The 21,292-nt window shown below is 37.7% G+C and overlaps 5 protein-coding genes across 7 annotated transcripts; 3 read left to right on the top strand and 2 right to left on the bottom strand.

Annotated features, from left to right (window-relative positions):
* The first annotated feature begins 436 nt into the window (after positions 1-436).
* LOC125200879 lies at positions 437-3,165 on the top strand. Its single transcript, XM_048098695.1, has 6 exons — positions 437-515; positions 1,299-1,404; positions 1,837-1,965; positions 2,093-2,183; positions 2,375-2,441; positions 2,587-3,165. The coding sequence occupies exons 3-6, from the start codon at positions 1,839-1,841 to the stop codon at positions 2,638-2,640; spliced, it is 339 nt and encodes a 112-aa protein (XP_047954652.1). The 5' UTR covers positions 437-515; positions 1,299-1,404; positions 1,837-1,838; the 3' UTR covers positions 2,641-3,165.
* A 309-nt stretch (positions 3,166-3,474) lies between these two features.
* Positions 3,475-4,665, top strand: LOC125209328 (U11/U12 small nuclear ribonucleoprotein 31 kDa protein). Its single transcript, XM_048108934.1, has one exon. The coding sequence runs from the start codon at positions 3,679-3,681 to the stop codon at positions 4,444-4,446; it is 768 nt and encodes a 255-aa protein (XP_047964891.1). The 5' UTR covers positions 3,475-3,678; the 3' UTR covers positions 4,447-4,665.
* A 46-nt stretch (positions 4,666-4,711) lies between these two features.
* On the bottom strand, positions 4,712-7,877 carry LOC125209317 (putative ribosomal large subunit pseudouridine synthase SVR1, chloroplastic). Of its 2 annotated transcripts, XM_048108922.1 has the most exons (10): positions 7,342-7,873; positions 7,023-7,102; positions 6,736-6,836; positions 6,565-6,637; positions 6,362-6,455; positions 6,214-6,262; positions 5,916-6,066; positions 5,495-5,551; positions 5,123-5,178; positions 4,712-5,014 (listed from the first exon to the last, which is right to left on the bottom strand). In XM_048108922.1, exons 1-10 carry the CDS (start codon positions 7,796-7,798, stop codon positions 4,954-4,956), a joined length of 1,179 nt encoding a protein of 392 aa, XP_047964879.1. In that variant the 5' UTR covers positions 7,799-7,873; the 3' UTR covers positions 4,712-4,953. The 2 variants fall into 2 exon arrangements, with proteins under 2 accessions (XP_047964879.1, XP_047964883.1); XM_048108926.1 differs by lacking the exon at positions 4,712-5,014 and having other exon boundaries at positions 5,119-5,178; positions 7,342-7,877.
* A 134-nt stretch (positions 7,878-8,011) lies between these two features.
* On the top strand, positions 8,012-11,365 carry LOC125209304 (serine/threonine protein phosphatase 2A 57 kDa regulatory subunit B' beta isoform-like). Of its 2 annotated transcripts, XM_048108913.1 has the most exons (4): positions 8,012-8,159; positions 8,308-9,612; positions 10,659-10,996; positions 11,066-11,365. In XM_048108913.1, exons 2-3 carry the CDS (start codon positions 8,467-8,469, stop codon positions 10,959-10,961), a joined length of 1,449 nt encoding a protein of 482 aa, XP_047964870.1. In that variant the 5' UTR covers positions 8,012-8,159; positions 8,308-8,466; the 3' UTR covers positions 10,962-10,996; positions 11,066-11,365. The 2 variants fall into 2 exon arrangements, with proteins under 2 accessions (XP_047964870.1, XP_047964862.1); XM_048108905.1 differs by having other exon boundaries at positions 10,659-11,365.
* A 737-nt stretch (positions 11,366-12,102) lies between these two features.
* On the bottom strand, positions 12,103-17,671 carry LOC125200849 (probable pectate lyase 5). The gene is made up of 5 exons (XM_048098648.1): positions 17,303-17,671; positions 16,064-16,781; positions 15,786-15,977; positions 15,147-15,352; positions 12,103-12,525 (listed from the first exon to the last, which is right to left on the bottom strand). Exons 1-5 carry the CDS (start codon positions 17,431-17,433, stop codon positions 12,273-12,275), a joined length of 1,500 nt encoding a protein of 499 aa, XP_047954605.1. The 5' UTR covers positions 17,434-17,671; the 3' UTR covers positions 12,103-12,272.
* Between the last annotated feature and the right edge of the window lie 3,621 nt (positions 17,672-21,292).

Below are 21,292 nucleotides of genomic sequence, written 5' to 3' on the forward strand. Positions count from 1 at the left end.
TCTAAGAGCATCCGCAATAAGTTTTGTAATTCAACAACACTTTCTATGAACGGGGAGGTCTAAATTTCAATATTCCAAAATTGAGAATTCGAATTACATCTGATGTAATACTATTATACGTTCATACTCATACTACGAAAACAATATCCTAAGTATTAGATTTAGACCTATATTTATGTAATTTTCGATACCAAGATTTGGAGTTGCATTATATAGTTATTTGCCAATTTATAAACGTGACAATTAAAGGAAAGAGGAACTGTCAATGGCAAGAAAATAATTTTCCCACGAATTAAAAATCTTATCTTGCAAGTTGTCCATTCTCCACGTCAGCTAAGAGAGAGAAAGAAGAGAGAGACGGAAAGGGACAAGAATTGATTAGAGATGCCACCAAACAACGAAAACGATATTTTGCATATTCTTGAGCCCACGTTTTTCTCTGCCTATATATATCCCCTCTTCCCATTGAAGGAGCTTTCTTTTTTTCTCCCTCTCGCTTTGGCAACACAGTAAAGGTACAAACTTTCTTTCTCTCTCTATATTTTCTTTTATTTTTTTTATGATTTATTTTTATGTCTTTTTGTTTTTTTTGGTTTCTTGTTTTCTTATTGAGCTTTACATGTTTTCTCTATTGCTCCCTCGCTTTTATAAATATGCAAATTTGGGGCTGTATTTGTTGAGAGATTGGATCTTTGAGTCTTTAGTCGTTGTTGGTGTGAAAAAGATTGTAACTTTTGGAAATATTACTGGGATTTTATATTTCAGATCAGATATCTTGACATCAGTTCCATTATTACTCGTAATTTGATGTGATTTAGTTCCCTTTTTGTTGAATGCAATCTTTGAATGTATGGGGGATTTGTGAGATTGAGATAGTTAGGGGCTCTTGGGGGATTTGAATTATGGGGGTAGGTAAAAAAGATTTAATTTTTTCTGCATTCAGAAGAAAATTTGCCTCAAGAATTTGGTGGGTCGTAGGGCATTTAGTGTTCGGAGAGTGTGTGGCGATGACGAATGGTTTCATGGGTTATCGTATACGCTATGAGAAAGAAAAGGATATGAAAAAGTACTATTTAAGTCTTTGAATCTTGAATCTAATTGTGAGCAACTGGATATGCCTTCAAAATATGTACCTGTTTCCATCACTCCATAGCATGTGATGAGGTGAGATTCGGGGAACAGCTCATTCTGTTATTACTCGTCGTGAAGTATGATTATAAGATGCTTCTGTTTAGTTCCCATTTCATCAGGTAAAAAACCAAAATGATTGAATTTGTATATGACTTGACTTTCTATAGATCTTTGTTAGAAAGCAAGTTTTGGAGATTTTTGGAGTTGTTATTCGACTTTTCTGCCTATCAATACTTGGGCATACGCGGGAGCAGATCACTATTTCGACTAAAGGTAGACTGTCCCTTGTTTCTTGAGTCAAATGTAATGTTCCTCAGCCATGGGCAGAGGGGAAATGTTTTATTTAGTTTCATTGTGCTGCCTAATAGTGTTGTCGAGACTAGAACGTTTTGCTGCCTGCATACATTTTATGTTATTTTAGAGTTGAATTGCTTCCTTTATTATGGTTGCTATGTTATTTCTCTCATGAAACGATTAAAACAGAAAGAACCGTTCTTCTCCCTCTGGTCTCAAGGTTGCTTATTTAGATCAGTTAGAAATCGAATAAACTTTCGTATCCCTGTTATCTTGTTTATTGAGAGAAATCCACCTTATGCAGCTCCAGTGTTTCTTCAATCCAGTTGTTGTACTCGGCACAACATTGAAGAAGCAGTTCAACATCCCTACTTTCGAAACTTACTAAAGGCGAATGTTTATTCGTTCAAGGTATGATGGAAGTAAACGGTAAAGCTTCCCACAAGAATGAAAAGAAGCCTTTGGAGAACTCTGCTCCTGCCAGTGTACCTAAAAGGCTGCCAGAGAATAATTCGAGCACTTCTATATTTGTCAATCATGGTAAGTTTTGCTCGTTTTTGCCAGCGATAGACTTAAAACATTTTATTTTAATTGTCCCCTGAATGTCGAAGAGGCGAATCAAGAAATATAAATGCTTTGTTCTGATGTTTCTAATTATCCTATGCAGCTGCAATTGCATGGGATGAGAGCAGAAGAAAATGGGTCGGAAATGCTCCTCAGAGGTCCGAGGACAGATCCATGAAGGATCCAATTATAAGGTAGTCAGATAACCTCCTTTGATCAATAAATGGAAATCACAAATTCAATAGCTATCAATAAAATGTGCATTAGCATGTCTACATAAAGTTTATGGCATGCAGTTTATGGTTTTAGGTTCTCAAAATCGAGAAGCTTCGTGTTGTAGTTCTTTTATTCTATGTGATGAATGCTTCTTGACATGCTCTTGCAGCTGGACCACAACCTACGAAGATCTGCTCTTGACTCAAGAGCCATTCTCCGAGCCAATCCCTTTACCTGTAAGTTACCCCGTCTTTGGATTCTATGCTCCATGATGTTACAGTACATGTAGTTACGATCTGCAACGTGCAGCGAATTGCGTGTTTGGATCTCGTTTCTATTAGAACAACACGCATCGTTTAACTTATCTGTCGGGCCTTGCAGGAGATGGTCGACTTTTTGGTTGATATCTGGCATGACGAGGGGCTCTTTGATTAGAACAACTCCTTACTGAAAATAGTTCAGGCATCTATAAGACTATAACCTTCCCTCTCTCCATTATCTCAGATTCGAATTTCAAAGCAATAATCGACTCCCAAGCCTCCTCGGAATGGTGATGTCCCGGCAACTGTAAACCTTGTTCCTTTGTTGTACCATACATTAGGTTATTCTCGATCCTACATGTATTCTAGTTCTGTACTCGTTTTAGCTCGTGTTCTTCGATTCTACAAGTGATAGCATATTGGAGACGGACACGTCTAGTTATATAGGTAGTGCCTGGCTCGCCCCATGAGGAACTCGACCGTGTGTATCTTATCCAGCCTCATTGGTCTAGTTTATATCGTAGAGTTTGCAAAGTCGAGTTCTTGATAGCTGCGCTGAAAGGCTCAATGTATAAAGAACTCGACTGGCTAAATCGGAACGTGACTGGGACCGTTTCCGGTTCCGGTCTATGTAGTAGGGTTGTTGTAAATCAAAATCGAACCTTCTTCTATTGGGAAATATTTGGATATTCAACATTTAGTAATGCCTCATTTCTAATAATATTGCTTGTAGAATTTAAATGCTTATTATGGCATCATAGTTTTTTTTTTGTGTTTATACACAAGGTTCGGATTTAAATATTTATGTTGAATGTGTGTAACTTGTTTATTTCGTTATTGTATTTAGAAAAGAAGCAAATTATAACTTCTTAAAAAACTTAAACCTTCATTTGTCAATTTTTTAAAATAAACATCTATAGATTTGTGTTAAAATTATACTCTTAAAGTAACACTATACCATCATTTCTAGTCAATCATTTATACACAACGAATAATCAACTGCACCGTGGCAACGATAAAAAAATGTCCAAAGGTAAATTTTGAGGGAGTAATTCCTTTTTTTTTCAAGAATTAATTAATCAAAACAGAGAATTAAAACAACTCAGCGACTTTAACACTTTATTGCAAAATAAAAAAATGCGACTTCAGCTTGAAAACTTCATATAATCGTTGGATAAAATAATAATTACCCGCAAAAAAAGAACAAGGAAAAATGTCTCGGAAGAGAAATCAGAGCGACGAAGAAGAAGACGACACTTTCTTCCACCGCTACTCCTCCGCCGCGGCGCCGCCATCCGCCGCCGCATCCAGATCCTCGCGCGGCGGCGGAAACAGCGGAGGCCTAGCTCCGTCCAAATCGACGGTCTACGTGAGCAACATCGACTACAACCTCACGAATTCCGATCTCCACACGATCTTCTCCACCTTCGGCAAGCTCGCCAAGGTCACGGTGCTCAAGGACCGCGCCACTCGCCAGAGCAGGGGCGTGGCGTTCGTCCTCTTCGTCCGGCGCGAGGACGCGGCGCGCGCGGCCAAGGAGATGGACGGGAAGATCCTCAACGGCCGAACCCTAGGCGCCTCGATCGCCGCCGACAACGGCCGCGCCGCGGAGTTCATTAAGAAGAAGGTGTACAGGGACAAGAGCCGGTGCTACGAGTGCGGCGAGGAGGGGCATTTGTCGTATGAGTGCCCCCGGAATTTCCTCGGGCCGAGGGAGCGGCCGCCGCCGCCGAAGAAGGGGCGGCGATTGGGCGGGGAGGGGAGGGGGAGGGATTTGGAAGGGGAGGAGGAGGTGGAGGAGGAGGAAGGGGAGCTGGAGATGGAGAATTGGGCGTCGGTGGTGGATGGAGGAGGGGCGGCGGAGGAGAATCGGCTGGAGGCGGAGGAGGGGAAGGGAGGAGGGAGGAAGGAGAGGAGAGAGAAGAAGAAGAAGAAGAAGAAGAAGGGTTACTTTAGTGACGAGAGTGATGATGAGGATTGAGATTTGGGGAAATTTCTCTGCTGATTTTGGGAATTAGGGATTTATTGAGATTTGGGGATTTTCTCTGCTGATTTTGGGAATTAGGGATTTGGAGGGATTTTCAGCTCTTCAAGACTTGATTTTTTTTTTCTTCTTGAAACACATGATATGAATGTATGATGTTTATTAGAATTTTCATAATTTTCTTAGAACTAATTCATAATTTTCAGGTTGATTCAATCTTGTGAAATCACGGAATAACAAGTTAATTTTGAGCAACTGGACATCACCGAACGAAATAGCCCGACTCATTTACAACCCTATCTAACGTGACAGTCGTCTTGTTTTGACGCTACAACATTTCTGCAAATGCAAGTGCAGTAAACTATACAAAACTGAAAACTGATTTTAAATTCTACCACCACATTCTCTGGTAAAAAAGATTGATTTCAAACAAGCATGGATAGACTCGTCGTGGTGATTGGATTGATAGTGGCATCTTCATATCATCATTCGTGAGCAGCGTCTTTAGGTCTTCCAGCCGAGTGCTCTCAAACTAGCTGCGTTTAGTTCTTGATGCTTGCCCAGTCTGTTCACGATGTCACAGTAATATATGTAAATTGATCATTAAAAACGATTCAGTGAAACTCGTTGTGACATAGAGATCAGCAGCAAGTTTTGAAATGGAAAAGCTTACCCGAGATCTGTTGGAAGCCTGAAAGCGCCTATACGCACACGCTTCAGGGAATGCATCTGAAACGAGTACAGAGAAAAGACGAAAGCCGTTAACAAAACTAATTTATTTGCTAGTGAGTGTGGCTGATATTTAGAATGCTACTTTGTAAACTGAAGAGGAAAAGGTCAGATGCATGTGATTTAGGACCTTTGGGCTAAATGTTAACTTCAAAAGGTCAGTTTTGATGAAGATCAGAAACATTTTGTCAGGATCAAAAGAAACATGATGATGATATTTCGAGTTTTCAAGAGATACTAGTCTTGCCTTTATCGTTGATTAAGGTATAGCTAGAAATATCAGTCAATGAATCAATTAAATATAAGTGTACAGTACCTGAAGTCCAGCATTTTTTACAAGTTCTCTCACTTCGTGATTTCTTCCTTCGTGAACCTGACCCATTAAGGAAACAATGAGGTGTTACATTCATCTTGATTCGATGTGAACCCGACAGTCATACATTAATGCAAATATCCCTATTCGGAATTCAGATAACATGAGGCAACTTTACTACTTTCAAGCTCGACCAATTTCAAGCAGGTGTCCAGTTGTGATCAAAGAAGCTGCTAATATCAGATGACCACAAAGGCAACACAGATCAAATTCTATTATTCTCCATTAGTACATTTTACGATATTGCTACAACCTAATACATGCATTTTTTAGTAAGTATTAGTTTTCTTAATTTTTAAGAGATCCTAAGTTGGGCAGTATTTCAGGCAAAGAAAGTGGATGAAGGCATAAGTTACAGCAGTACCACAATGCGAAGCCGAGCTCTCGGAATATCTGGTTGTCGTGGTAGCAACTCCACCAGATCAGGGATACAATGGACACCTTCTACAACTGTCCCCTCACTAATGGCAATCAATTGCCGCTTACTGACCGCACCACTAATAGTTGCAATGTATCTGTCACCCATAAAATTTGATGCATTTGTTTGATAATGTTATAGCCACTTTACTAATTAATGCTAAAGCCAAAACGCAAAAGGCTTCAAAGAAAACTTTTTTCAACATTAAAGAGTTGCAGCAAAAAGGAGGGAAGCAAGCCCTTACTCCTTGGATAAATTGGACGAAGGATGTGAAATCTGATTGGCAAACTCACCTAAAAAGCACAAAGAGCTAATTACATGGAAATTCTGATTCATCAAGACAAATATATCAACTTGCACATTTCAGAACAAAGCATAAAACAGATCTATACCATCATTTGTCACTATAATTAACCCAGTTGTGTTAACATCAAGGCGGCCAACCGTGAAGAGTCTTGGCTTTGGTGTTCCAGGGTTCCTTTTAGTCTGAGAAAATACATCAGAGATCTTAATTCAGCGACTAGGATCTTAAGCAAAAAGTAATTGCACACTGAGATAAATTATGTGGAAAAAGCAACTTGAGTAGCCCTCTTACCCAAGTCTTCATAAAATCATCAAACAGAGAGAGTGCAGACTTCGTCTCTTTCTCTCCCGCTGAGCATATATATCTGCACCAATTGAACTTTTGTATCAACTCCCGTTCTGTTAAAATATTGGGCCGAGATTTAAGTGCCAAGATAATCAGAGATAGAGTTGATTAACAAACCCTTTTGGCTTGTTCAGGGCAAAATAGACCTTAGGAGGAAGCTTCTTCGCCAGACGGCCTCCATTAACGTAAATAATATCTTTAGCAGGATCTACTCTGGTCTGCCCCCATCATCAAAGAACCAAGAAACACAAAATGAGAAAAAGTTGAGAACAATATAACTAATTACAGTAATCTTAACTATCCATTTCTTGATTTTACTGGCAGATGACAAAGTCTCACAAATTCACAATATATGATAAATACCATTACATAGATATGACTCCTAAAACGACTGTAACGCCAACCTGAGGTGTGTTGCAAACGGAACCGTTAACAGTCACCTTCCCTTGAAAAATCAGCTCCTCGCTACTTCTCCTAGATGCCACTGTCAATCAAATTCAAGCCACAAAATAGCACATGATACCAATCAATTAGATTTGCAGCTTTCCATTTGTGTGTTATCTCTAACAGATCAATCAACTAAGTAGGTTGAAAATGTATGATTATAAAACCAAATCCTGCTAATCAAACACTAGCGCCTCTTCAGCTCTTCAATCAAACAATCACTATGTATTCAATCCCCTACTAATTTCATCAAATTACATACAGAATTTAGGCATTTACCTCCGGCAGCCGCCAGCACTTTCGCGAGCCGCTGCGGAGGCTCCCGGAAACGCTCATTGTAAAATCTCCGCGCCGCCTTAGAGTACTTCGGCTCAGCTGTGGGAACCCCAGGCTTATCCTTACCGCCACTACCTCTATCCTCTTTCTTCTTCTTTCTCTGCGTGCTTTCATTGACGACGGCTCTGAGAAAACGCTCCGACGATGTCGTCTTGAGCGTGACGTCGCCGCTCTCGTCGTTGACAGTCCACGGGATGAATTGCTCGGAGTCCTCACGTGGCGCGGGTTTATGCGCTTTCGGTTTAGGTTTGGGCGCGGCGAATTTGGCGCCTAATTCGGTGGTGGCGGAGGAGAGAGATGAGGTAATCGCTCTCCGGAGGTGGCAGCGGGGGAGGAACACGGAGGTTCTAGAGAGATTCAGCGTTGAGAAAGCGGCGGCTGCCGCTGCTATCGCCGCCATTTCGCGGTGGTTAATGGCGGATTGAATTCAGTCAAAACTCAGTGAGAGGTTTTGTTGATAAAATTCTGTATTTATTTATACATTTCCGTTTGTAACAAAATTATGGAAATGAATTGGAAATAACAATCGTAATTTTGAAAAAGTATTGAAGATTTAATTTTTTTCCAATTTTTTTAAATTAAACAATTATCCTAATTATACTTCTCTTTGCCACCATTTTTTCGGATCTTTGTTTCCCAAATCGACACACGCAGCTCTCTCTCTCTCTCTATCTCTCACCTGCATACGTAGTTTTCTCTCTCATGTCGTGATTCCTAGATTTGAATTTTGTCTTCTCAATTCTCAGCTAATCTCAATTGAGGTACTCATTTTTTCCACTTTCTGTTTTAATTACAGCAAAAATGGAAGAAATTTGCCGCAACTGTGATGATTGTTCAATGAAAAATGCTCAATTTCACGCTATTGATGCGAATTTTGTTTGATATTGTATTGCGTTTGCCGATTTCCAGGTGTGGCATTTGTGTGGGAGCTGGTTAGGTTAGAATTATGCAGGAAAAGTTGAAATTGAGAATGAGGAATGTAGAATAGGGAGAAAAAGGGTTTGATTTGGGGAGAAATTAGTAGTTGATTAGTGTTTTAGCGACTGGTTTTGTGATCTTGTATCCGTGATGAAAAACAAAAACAAGATGTTTAACAAAATAATGAAAAGGGGGAAAAAGGCCTCCAAGGAATCGGCTGAGGCACCGGTTCCTGCACCGGCAGCTCCGCCGTCTGCGGTGACGGTCAATCACGCATCACGGACGAGTGTGACGCCGAAGCCGACGGCTGGTCCAGTCGTCCCACCGAGGCCTACAACGGTGGAGGTCTTGCCGAATTTGAAGGACACCCCGATTAATGAGAAACACGGGGTATTCATCAGGAAGGTCCACGTGTGCTGTTTCTTCTTCGATTTTGTGGATACGATGAAGTCTGCGCGGGAGAAGGAGATCAAGAGGCAGACGCTCGCGGAGCTTATTGACATTGTGCAGACGGGGTCGTGTAAAATGAATGAGATAATGCAAGATGAGATGGTAAAGATGATAGCTTTGAATATATTCCGGTGCTTGCCACCTGCAGCGCACGAGATTACTGGCGGACCAGGTGGAGATCCGGAGGAGGAAGACATGTATATGGACCCGTCCTGGCCTCATTTGCAACTAGTTTATGAGTTGCTTCTGAGATATGTGGTGTCGTCTGATACAGATGCTAGGATTGCAAAGAGATACCTCAATCACTCATTTGTGTTAAGGTTGCTTGATCTGTTTGATTGTGAGGATATACGAGAGAGGGAGTATTTGAAGACTATTCTTCATCGGATGTACGGGAGGTTCATGGTTCATCGTCCCTATATAAGGAGTGCGATGAACAATATCTTGTACCGTTTTATATTTGAGACGGAGAGGTATGGTGGGGTTAACGAGTTATTGGAGATTATTTCGAGTATCATCTATGGGTTTTCAGTGCCAATGAAAGAAGAACATAAGTTGTTTCTTATACGAGCACTTATTCCGTTACACAAACCTAAATGTGTTGCTTCCTACCATCAGCAGTTGTCCTACTGTATGACGCTATTCGTTGAGAAAGATTACAGGTTGGCTGACATCGTTATTCGGGGGTTGCTGAAGTGTTGGCCTATCTCAAACTGTGGCAAAGAGGTTCTGTTTCTTGGGGAGTTAGAAGAGATTTTGGAGTTCACCCAATCTTTAGAGTTCAAGCGTTGTATGGTTCCTTTGTTTAAACAAATCGGACGAAGCATCAGAAGCCCGCATTTCCAGGTTTCGTAACACCCATTACTTTGTACATTCGATAATATATAATGTGATTATGTTATTTCTGTGTGTACGAGTGTCTGTGAAGCCTGGGATAAGACATGGACCGGGTCACTGAGCTTCATACTCGCACACACATACACAAAATACGCGTTCTGATTATGTGAAGCTTACGATTTCTTCACATATGCTAAGACGTGTTCTATGAAGTATTCTTTCGTGTTCTTGGTTATCACACTTCCCACCATATTGTGCGGTTGTATGAACGTGGATATTAATGCGGTGGAATCGACTTCGTAAAAATCTTATGCATCAATTAATTGGTGACAATATCTTTAATTGTATGAAGAGAAGAGCAACTCAATTAGTGACAAATTTTGTGGATTTCTTTCAGGGTCTGTTTGGTCACGGAATTAAAATTGCATTGGAAGAAATTGAAATAGAATTCAATTCCAATTTCTTTGTTATGGAATTGAATTTGAAAATTTGTGCGCACACACTTTGCACACATAAAAGTGTGTGTGTGTTTGTTTGTGCAATGTGTGTGCAGTATGTGTATGTGTGTGTGTGTTTGTGCAATGTGTGTGCAGTATGTGTGTGTGTGTTTGTGCAATGTGTGTGCAGTATGTGCGTGTGTGTGTGTGTTTGTCTGTGTGTGCAGTATGTGTGCATGTTTGTGCAGCGTGATGTGTGTTTGTATGTGCAGTGCGTGTATGTGTGTGTGCGCGCTATGAGATTCCAATTATCTACTTTGATATGGAATTGGAAGATTCGGAATTGTAATTCAATTCTAAAAGTGGATTTGGGATGGAAAACTCAATTCCGTGTACTAAACAGAGCCTCATAAAAGTGTCCACACATTAATGATATTCTGATGAACCCTCATTTTTGTTGAATACTTTCATGGATGTCTTAGACATTTTGCTTATTTAACCTTTAAGATGTAACTAAACTCTTGGAAACTGGTGATGTGCAAATTTAATAATTTTGTATTTAAAGAAATTCTTGTTGCTGGTTGATTGTCTAGATTGTCCCGTTTCTATGGTGCGCAGGTGGCTGAACGAGCTCTTTTTTGGTGGAACAACGAACACATAGTTGCCTTGATAGCAGAGAATCGACATGTTATTTTACCAATCATTTTCGACCCACTGGAGAAGAATATACAATATCACTGGAACCAGGCAATCAATGGCTTGAGCAGCAATGTTCGAAGGATGTTCGTGGAGATGGACTGTGAGCTATATGAACGGTGCCAGAGACAGTACGAGGAGAAGGAGATAATGGCAGAGAAGTTGGAAGAGAGACGCATCACGACTTGGAAAAGACTGGAAGAGGTAGCTGATGAGGCCGCTTAAGGAGACGACAAAGGCTCTCATTTAGTGATCTTTAGGTGGGCTTTTAAAATATACTTTCAAGAACAAGAACATTGATTGATGGCTTCTGGATTTGGCAAGACCAGATGCTCGGGAGATGTAGAATTTCAGCGACTTCCTTTGGCTGGTTGCTTGCTACCACGAGAGCTGGAAGGAAAAGAAAAAGATCCGAAGAAAGGAGGTACGGTACGACACATCATTTTTTTTCATTTTTAAAACATTTTTGTTTCTTTATCCAAATAATGGCCAACTATTTGAACAGAAAAAATCAAGGATCAGGCTGTTGTTTAGTCTTTTCAAGAGCTTTGTAGATAATCATTCATCCACTCTTTGACAATTTGATTATAGAAATATACTAAAAGATTTGGATCCATTTAAATTTTGAATCTCTGATGATATACACTTGTTTGTTGATCATTCATAATTTGATCTTCAGCTTAGTTTGTCTATTTTACATTTGAACTATTCTTCTTTTTCTGTGTGAAAGTGATTGCTGCTTCTTGCGGCTCACTTGAGCATATTGCCCAAGTGAGTTTGCAAGGATCGAATGCGTTACAACCCGATGTCGGGTTGTAGTCGAGTGAGTGGCATGAGACGAGCCATTTTCATGTCGATGATTCTAGCTGTTTGACCGTATAGTGGTCGTGTATGGTTTTCGAGACGTGGTAAAATTATGATATGTTATGTATTGATGAAGTGAAATACGAGAACGAAAATCTTTTCGATTTAAGATAGATTTATTAGAACATTGGATTCCCAAAGTGTGAATGTGTTTCATGAAATAGAAACAGTAGATAACCAATTTAAATCAGCATTAATCACAAAGTTGGATATGTATTGGGAATTTGTAACAAATTACATCTAATCTGTTGATGCTATTGAAAATCTGAGAATGTTAGTACATTTAAAAAATACTAAGTACTCCTACTAACGGATCAAACTTTTCTTGATTAGAAGACTTTTCAATTTTTCCTATACAATAGAGAGAAAGTGATGTGTGACTGTGAATTTGTGAGTTGTGACCCACATTAATTATGTTCTTTAAATTTGCATAAATTCCAATGCCAATATATACACATATAGTATCTCATCTCCTAATAACCAAAAAATGAACAAAGAAAAATAATTTAAAAGATTCTATTATTATTTCCACCCATTTCTTTAAAATTACAATTAACCTTTCCTCATCACAACATTACTTTCATTTGAAATCTAAAACTTCTTCATAAATTTCCTCTTTTCTTTGCTCATTCCTATACCAATTCCCAAATTTCTTTCATTTTTTTTCTATATCTATAATGAGAGTGATGATAGTGAACCATCACAATTGATGATAGTATACAAAATTAAAATAATTAAAAGAGACAATAAGATAGTGGTGGGTGGCCGGGATAATTGAGTTGGTGGCGCGCCGCTCCCAAATATCATACTATAGTTGTCACCATCGCCGTAGCCATAGCCACCGCCGTCGGGCCCGCCACCGCCGTTACTGGTTGCGCCGGTAGCCCTCCCCCCTCCCCCATATGATATGCTATAGCCATTGTCCCTATTATAAATCCAACAAATTTAATTAATGTAACATTAGTCTATTTTCAATAATGCATGTCATTTACACAAATGAGAGCCATTCAATATTTTATGGTATCTAGTAGATTGTCGGTTATTTATGTTGAAAAATTGAATGCATGATTTAATAAATGAAACATATTGATTACGAAGAGTTTTTGGTATACTAGTACATCATACTTATATAAATCCAATTTTTTAATTTGTTCATTTATTCAGAAAAATTGGATAAATCGATCTTAATTTGTAATAGTATTTAATTTTAAGGCATTAGAATCAACTTGAATAATAAGATGTACTAATAAGATTGATGCCCAAATAAATGATGCTCACATAAAATATGTAGCACAATATCTCTACTTACTACTATTACCCACAAAAAATACATTATAAATCACTATCCATCCACTCAATATACTCCATCAACTATTATAGCACAACATTAGTCACACTAATTTCCCAAAAAGTGCAATTATATCAATTAATGGGGCCACCTAGTAAATTGAAGGCTCACATGCATAAATTGGAAGCTACAAAATTAGGAATTGAAATAAAGAGAGAAAATTGAAAGAGAAAAGGACCTCCCACAAGTGGGATCCACATAATTGGAAACAGAATGTGTGACATAGTTCATTTGACAAATTTTTCCCTCACATCATCAATCGAACATTTTGAATTTATTATGTAGACTTTTTTTGTCATGGAAAAAATTCAAGAACGACTCTAGATGCTAGATTCGATGCATATATGTTTATTAGTGATGTATTTATATGTGTGTAAAAAATGACAAACTAAATAATTATACAATGTCAAATATAACGTCTTACACGTTGTTTTAGAATTATAAAAGTAAAATTTGTGATCACTTTTGCATTTATATATGTGGTTAATGTGGATATTAGCTTCAATGTCGATTGTCATAACTCTTGTATATCCACATGTATTAAATAGAAAGCTCTATGTTTAGTAGTTAAGCAATTCAAGACTGAAGTGAACCTACCTAGGATAAGCTCGACTCTTATCTGGACCTAACACTTCAATTCCTTCATTATACATTGCAAATACGTTATGTGCATACCGACACTATTAAATTCTCTTGTTACACGTTGCCAACACGTTATGTGTATAATGATAATGCCACAAATCGAACATTTTCTAGTATTAGGAAATCAAACACGAGATACAAAATCATAGACCAAACAAAAGTGTTGTAGTATGTTTTTTAAGAATGGATCTAGGTTTTCCCTAGAAAGTGAATCCAAATGACCAAAAGAGAAGGATAAACTGGCCATTGTACATGGGACACCTATATTTTCGAGTGCCAAAATTTATACACTGCGAAGCTGTGGAGAGTCAAGGGAGATAAGATGCCGAAACACAACTTAGTTGGCAAGCTATTTCGCCGTAAAAATGAAGAATCATTACTGATTCTCTTTTAACAAGAAAAAGAGTTGAGGAAAATGGAGAGAGGGGCAAAATGGTCATTCTCGCTCCAGGAATAGTTATTGATGACCAAAGCAAATATCTACGAAACAAACGGTAGGAGAAGTGGGCCCAAGAAAAGAGCCAAGTAGTGGGCCAGGCCCACATACCCAAAAAGTCTAACTAAAAGGAGCCCACCATTGGCTGGAAAGCATGAAGAAGGGTACAAAGGTAAATAACTATCTTTCATAAAAAATTGGCCAAACAGAGACATGGGATGGCCTACATTATCTAAAACGAGAGAGAGAAGGGATTGAAGAGAAAGATAGGCAAAATGACGATTGATGCTACACTTGATGAACTAACAAGTTTTGAAATTACATTCGAATAGAACTATGTGTGACAAATAATAGATAATATACACGTCGGATCTATCAAAATTCAAAAGTATAGTGCCTAATATTCAGAAGATAGAAAGTACTACTATTACTTATAAAAAAAGAAAAATGCAAAAGGAAAAGAAGAGTTTACCCTCATTGCGGATATACCAAACACATTCCCTAAAGTTTGAAGAAAGACTAGTTTGATAAAATTTGCTAAAAGAAGAAAAGCCCTAAAAGACAACTTGGAAACCCTAAGGACCTTTGGTCACGTAGATTCCCGAGGGGCGTCGTCACATGACATCCTTTTATAAGCATCTGATTCCAATAGCTCCTTTTTCGTAAATGCTTTTTAGAGGAGGTGTTATTAGGAGAATCGTGGGTTAGTTTTCGTGGAGAGGGTGATGGTTTGGAGTGAGCGGCTAGGTGAAATGTAATGAACCTCGAAGCCATATTTGGTTGAACAAAACGTAACGACTATTGAGTGTTTCTATGTGTAATTGTGTGAACGAAGGGCGAATATGTCAATTTGCGTGAGGGGATCCTTGATGTAGCATTCATAAGAGTGAAAATGTGGCTATAAAGGCACACAAGCACCCCAAAAGCCGCCTAACTAAAACAAAAAAGTGCCCCCACCTTATGGCGTGAAAAGACGAAAATACCCTTGGCGCGCTACGACTTAGGTTAAACTCGAACGCAAAAGTAAAAAACCATCACTAGCATGACCCCATTTTGTCACAAAAATCATATTATGGATGAATTATCATGAGCTAAAAAATGGTAGAGAGAGTGAGTGTACCTTTGGCCACCAATAACACCGGCGTTCATGGTGAGTTGGTCGATGAGCCCGGCTGACTTCGCCTCAACGCTCGTCGCCTTAGCATACTGCATGCTGAGCCCCGCACCGGATGGCACGAAGAACGCGCCGTTCACCAGAAGGTCCCCATCCGTCCTCCAGTTCCACCCGGCCCACTCGTCCTCGTCCGTGTCCACGCGCTTTGTTACCTATAGATCCAACCGATTTCTCAAATTCAGCAAAACTTTTTGCTCATTTCAGTGATTAGTATTACATGGTGATGGTGACACTTGCTACAGTCTTTTCATAAAGAAATGGTCCTTAAATATAATCCCAACAAATCTCATATATTGCAAGTTGAGGAAAAAAGCATATAGAATCAAAGCATATATATATGTCACACTTTAGTGAATAGCTCACTCAACAAATCAATATTCTCCCTAAAAAGAAGGCTACATTTAATTAGATAACTCAAATCAAACTCTAATCTTTTTGAAAAAATTATCTCAATTTCCATGTGAGCACAAACAAGTCAAAAAGTTTCATCATATAACTTGCATCATACATTTTCATTTTCAATTTTGATAATTTCCCCTTCAAATCATGTGAAATTGATTGTGATCGATAGTTGTTACTTGTTACCTCCTTAGCATTGGGATCGGCCGGTGCCATATACCGGTTCCCCTGGCTGTTGATGGTGGGACTAGCACTCCCTCCGATCGCGTACATTTGCCACTCTGTGAAATCATTGTTCACGACATGAATGTAGCCCCTCCTGCACCTCGGCATCCTCTGCACGAGCTTCTCCCCAAAGTGATTAAACGCGATAGTAACCTATGTACATCACAACGTCGTTAATTAATCAGAGCAACGACGAAAAACAGAACGAACGTGCCTAGACAACGCGGATAAATAAATACCTGCATCCCCGAGTCAGCCAAGTGGTTGTCGTTGTGGCCGAGCAGCATAACCTCGTCGTGGTGGGAGAAGTAGCTATTCGAGATGGTGATTGCGGTCGATCCCATGATGGCATCGATTAGCCCATCCGTGCAATGTGACAACGCGCAATGGTCGATCCATATGTTTCTAGACGAGAAGATGGATATCCCGTCCCCGTCCGATCTCCCCCTCCACCCTGCGTGGGAGGGGCTCGACCTTACAACTGTGTTCCCCGAGGGAACACAGTTGTAAATGTGCACGTTGTGTATGATCACATTGCTCACGGACTGAAGGGTGATGCACCCGGAGCCCGTGATGTGGACGTTCGCGCCGCGGCCGTCCACGGTCTTGTAGCTGTTGAAGATGAGCTCGTGCTTGAGCTTGATCACCATGTTCGACTGGAAGACGATCCACAAGGGCTCGTCTTGGATGACCGCGTGGCGGAGGGTGCCCGGGACAGGGTTGGCCGCGTCCCGGTCAGAGGAGTCCGTTACTACATAGTAACGGCCTCCTTTCCCGCCCAGAGCGGCCCGGCCGAAGCCAATTGCGCAATCGGCCAGGCGCTGGCGGTTGGAGCCCCAATTCGGGTCGCAGCGCCAGCAGTCGTCGATGGGGTTTCCGGTGAGGCATTGGGCAATGCCGGTGGGGATTGGGGCGGAGAGGAGCTGATGCCTTCTTGAAAATGAGGCATTAACACTCCTACCAAATTGGGGGAAAATTTTACAACTTTGAATGATAAATTTTGTTATATTTCAATAAATGGGAAAAAATAGCGAAATCAAATTAGACCCACATGAGATATTTAATGTCAGAAAACACACACACACACACAACACACACAGTGAAAAACAGGGGAAGTAAGTACACATGATAGATAAAGGGGCAATGTCAGAAATCCAAAATTAGGGCCAAATTCAAGATATGGATACAAGTGGAATGATAAGAATCAAATTTACAGAACAAATTTAACAACTTCATGAACAATGTTAACAAAAAATGAGCAACACAAAAACAAACATACACACACAAAAACAGAGACATGAATGCTAAAAAATTCTAATCAAAATCAAGAAAGAGCCCAGTTCATAAAAGCTCAAGAAGATCAAAGCCCAGATAAAAAGTTTCAATTTTGAGCAGAACCCATGTGGAGGAATCTGTGCTCAATGCCTTTCCGTCAATGTATTTATCTAACTATCTATGTGTGTGTGTGTTTTTGTTACCTTTGAACATGCTGGACAACAGCTTCAGGGTCAGGGTGTTGGTGGGGGAGAGAGAGATTTTGGGATGAGGTGAATGAGAAGAGAGAGAGGAAGAAGATGCAAACCAAGAGAATGGAGAATTGAGGAAGCATTCTTTGTCAGAAATTAAAGAATGGGGAGAGGGGGAGAGGAAGAGTATATGTTGTGTTAATGGTGGAAGAGAGACACTCAAGGAAGGAAGAGATTTCTTGCTTCCTTAGATGGGGATTTTGGGAAATTGTGATCATCATTTATATATAATGATGTGGGGTGTTTTTTCATTCTTTTTTTTGAATTAGTGTAGTGGAAATTGTAGAGGGTTTTGAAATGAAAAATAGTTGTTGCTTTCTTGGTGGTGGTTTTTGGAGGTTGTATTATCCTTTTATTCTCTTTTATAGGAAAAAGAATGGATTTTGCATTGGGTTGAAGAAAGTATTTGGGCAGTTTTGGCCTTCAAGAAATTGGTACTTTGACTCTTTAGACCTTCAAAAGGATGAGAAATTGAGAATCTATTTGGTGCTTATATTCTCTTTCAGTATTTGAATACTTTAGTTTGGTTTTTACATTATTGATGGAGTGTTTTCTTTAACGCATGGCTTTGTCTTGCATATATTGATAATTGGATTTAATAATAATGAGTTTGGGATCTTCACCAAAAGAGTTTAATTGTAGTTTGTTTGGAGCATAAGAAAGAAATCTTCTTAATTGTAGTTTGTTTGGAGCATAAGAAAGAAAAGATGAAAAAGAAATAAAGAATAAAAAAATGAAATGCAAATTAAAGATTATTAGTAAGTATTTATCTTTTTCTTTTGCATGCAGAATCAGCCACGTCACATATCATGATGTGTGAGATATTAATTTTATTTAGTATTTTGGCTGTCTTCAAATTATCGTTTCAATTTGGATATAGCTAAGTAAGATGATGTCACGTCGTATATATATTGACAAAATATAAATTAGTATACAAAATTAATATACATACAGTGACAAATTTAAATGGGAGACAGAGATGCTAACACCAACTTGATATATTTCTTTAATCTCTATATATTATAATTATAATAATTATAGTAAGAATAAATAATAATATAGTCATTATTATAATATAGTATAATATGCTGACGTACAATTTTCGTTGAATTTTAATTTGGCTTCTTCTTTTGATTCTTTGAACTGCATTAACAGCATTTTAACAAAAAAGAATTAAAGCTGATCATGAAATATTGCTGACTGTTCATAGATAGAAAAGTCAAATTAGGATGATGTTTTTATTATCAAATTAATAATAATATCAATTAAAAACTTGTCCAAAGTGAGCAATTTATTAATTGTTCCCTAGTAAATGATCTTTATGCGACTAAAATTCTTTCAACATAAACAACTAATTTTTTTACCGAAATGGCCATACCTAATTATACATGTTTTAATTTGTGATTAAGCAAGCATGACTAAGCTTCACTGATTATGTGACAAAATCATGAATACTTTATACTCCTACGAATTTGATGTTTTGTTATTGAGTGATGACCTTATTTAATTACAAGCTACAAAAGACAAGAGAGAAGCATTACTTAAATATTTTTTTAAATATAGAATAAAACGTCACTTAAATTGTTAAAATATGTGCTTGTTGAAGAGTGTATATATGTATAAAGTACATTACACTAAAGTTTTATATCTTTAAAATAAATTTTAAACAAAGCATTGATGTATTGCGTCTTAAATATTGTTTTTCGTTTATGTACAGTGCTTTTTATTATATACAAACAGTTTGTTAAGATCTTAAAAAATTAAATAAATAATTGAAGCTGCAAGGGAAAAAAGTTAATTGGCTTGCATGGTGCTCAAATGAATGATTATTAGGTAGAATTAGAAACATGCATTATTCCTGAATAAAAAGTCATAAACCAATTAGTTCTCCTAATAAAGCACAAAAATGATTTGGTTCAAGAAATCAACTATAGATATAATGTTGCTATGCAAGTGGGACCAAAAATCTTAAATCCCTAACATCTTGCAATTTTATAATTAGATGCAAAATATATTTTGGAATCCTATTTTTTAGAGTTAGTCAAGATAATAACATTTCAAATATTGGGGGCTAATATTCCATCTTGTTGGCATGAAAGTTACAGATATTAATGTGAAAGAAAATACATTTCCAGTCACCATTACTGAAAAATAAGTATAATCAACTCAAATTATATGGAGTAATATTTTATTCTCACAGTATGTATTTTTAGTTTGTTCATATTCATATATAATTTAACACGAAATGAAATACGATTTTATCCAAAATCTCAATTTATTAAAGTTCTATATCTCTCTTTTTTTGTTAACCGGTTAAGATCTAAAAAGTTTCAGAAAAAAAGTGATTGAAAAAGGAATTTATATAAGGACTTTACAGTTATGGAGATTCATGTTACCATGCATGGGAATTTTAGCATTTTGGCAAACATTTAGGCATATGTTATCACATGCATGTTCAAAAAGCTACTTGTATTTACTTGATTTATCGTTGTTATTTTCATTGTAGCCATTTAATTTCCAATAAATACAGTAGTATTTTCATGTTATAATTTTATACTCCTATACAAGAAATTAAATTAATTAATCACTATTCTATAATGTCAAATAATTAAATTTAAAACCGTATGTGTAATAGTACAAAGTATAAGTTAGCTTTGTGCCAAAGATAATTGGTGAAATCTTGTCATCTCTAACGTGTAGTCTTAATTCAAAGAGATTCTATACAAAAAGATGAATCAAAGTTTCCTACTTTGTGAATAAAGATAGTTTTCAATTTCCATAAACTGGGTAACAAGATCATCTAATCTTTGTTTCATGTTAATTAATGAAAAATAATGATCAGTTAAAAGTGTAATGGTCAGTTAATTACAATGGATTGGCTAGACGGTAAAAGAGCAAGTTGCATACTAAAATAATTTAAATTTATTTTATCATTTGTGGAATATAATATTATCATGGATTCTGGATCAAGTAGACAAAATTACTTTATCACATTCACACTAAATAAGATTCATCTCCAAAAGAAAAAAATAAAAAAGAAAAGTAGAAAACTCCAACTCACAAGAATATTAATTTGATCCAATACACTTTATGTAGAACTTTTTTCTCTCAAGAACTTTTATGTGAAACCTTCTTGTGAAAATATCTCATACTACTATATTTTCTTTTCCATTCTGAAAATAAATTGTTAATCACACTTTACACACCTATAAAAGAATTACAAATATGGAGTATTTAGTCCCAAAGAGATGAGTTGGACTACCGAACAACTGAAACAACTCATGAGTTAAAAATTTGCACTTGGCTACTCAACGTATACCGTGGCATGATATTTCAAAAGTGTGTCCTTCCCATTCCTCTCGTACTAGGAAAAGGTCCTCTTAGAGTCTCAGTGCTCGATCCAACGTCTCCATAGAGATGATTTGCTAATAGAGCGAGAGATAGGTGATTCGATTCATTCCAATTCAGATCGTGCACATTCGAAATCCATGTATAGAGACGTGGTTGTCAATGTGATCTGAATTTTCCCGATTTGGGGATTCGTCGAAATTCAATTAATCAAATATGAAATATAAAATTGAAATGCGAAAAGAGAAAAAAAAAACATGTATAAATTGAAAAAAAAAATTCCATAATAAATATACATGTCACAAGATAATGGTAAATCTACGTGTCTTAGTTTCTTTCCAATTATGCTTTTTTCGTTTATGCATTGCCTCGAGACACAGAAAAATGAAATCAAAAGTTAACGGCTGAAAGTGAAATCTGATCATGCAAGAAAGAGGAAAATTAGTTTTAAGGTTGTCCAAATCCACAAATTAAAGCATCAATATGGTTCTAATATACTAAAAAAATTCACATAGCCACCATATTTGTCTATACCAAAATTGACTTAAAAATGGATAAGAAAGGAATATAAAAGCCGAAAGCAAAGTAGGTTTA

This window comes from Salvia hispanica, chromosome 1 (assembly GCF_023119035.1).
Source record: "Salvia hispanica cultivar TCC Black 2014 chromosome 1, UniMelb_Shisp_WGS_1.0, whole genome shotgun sequence".
Lineage (NCBI taxonomy): Eukaryota > Viridiplantae > Streptophyta > Magnoliopsida > Lamiales > Lamiaceae > Salvia > Salvia hispanica.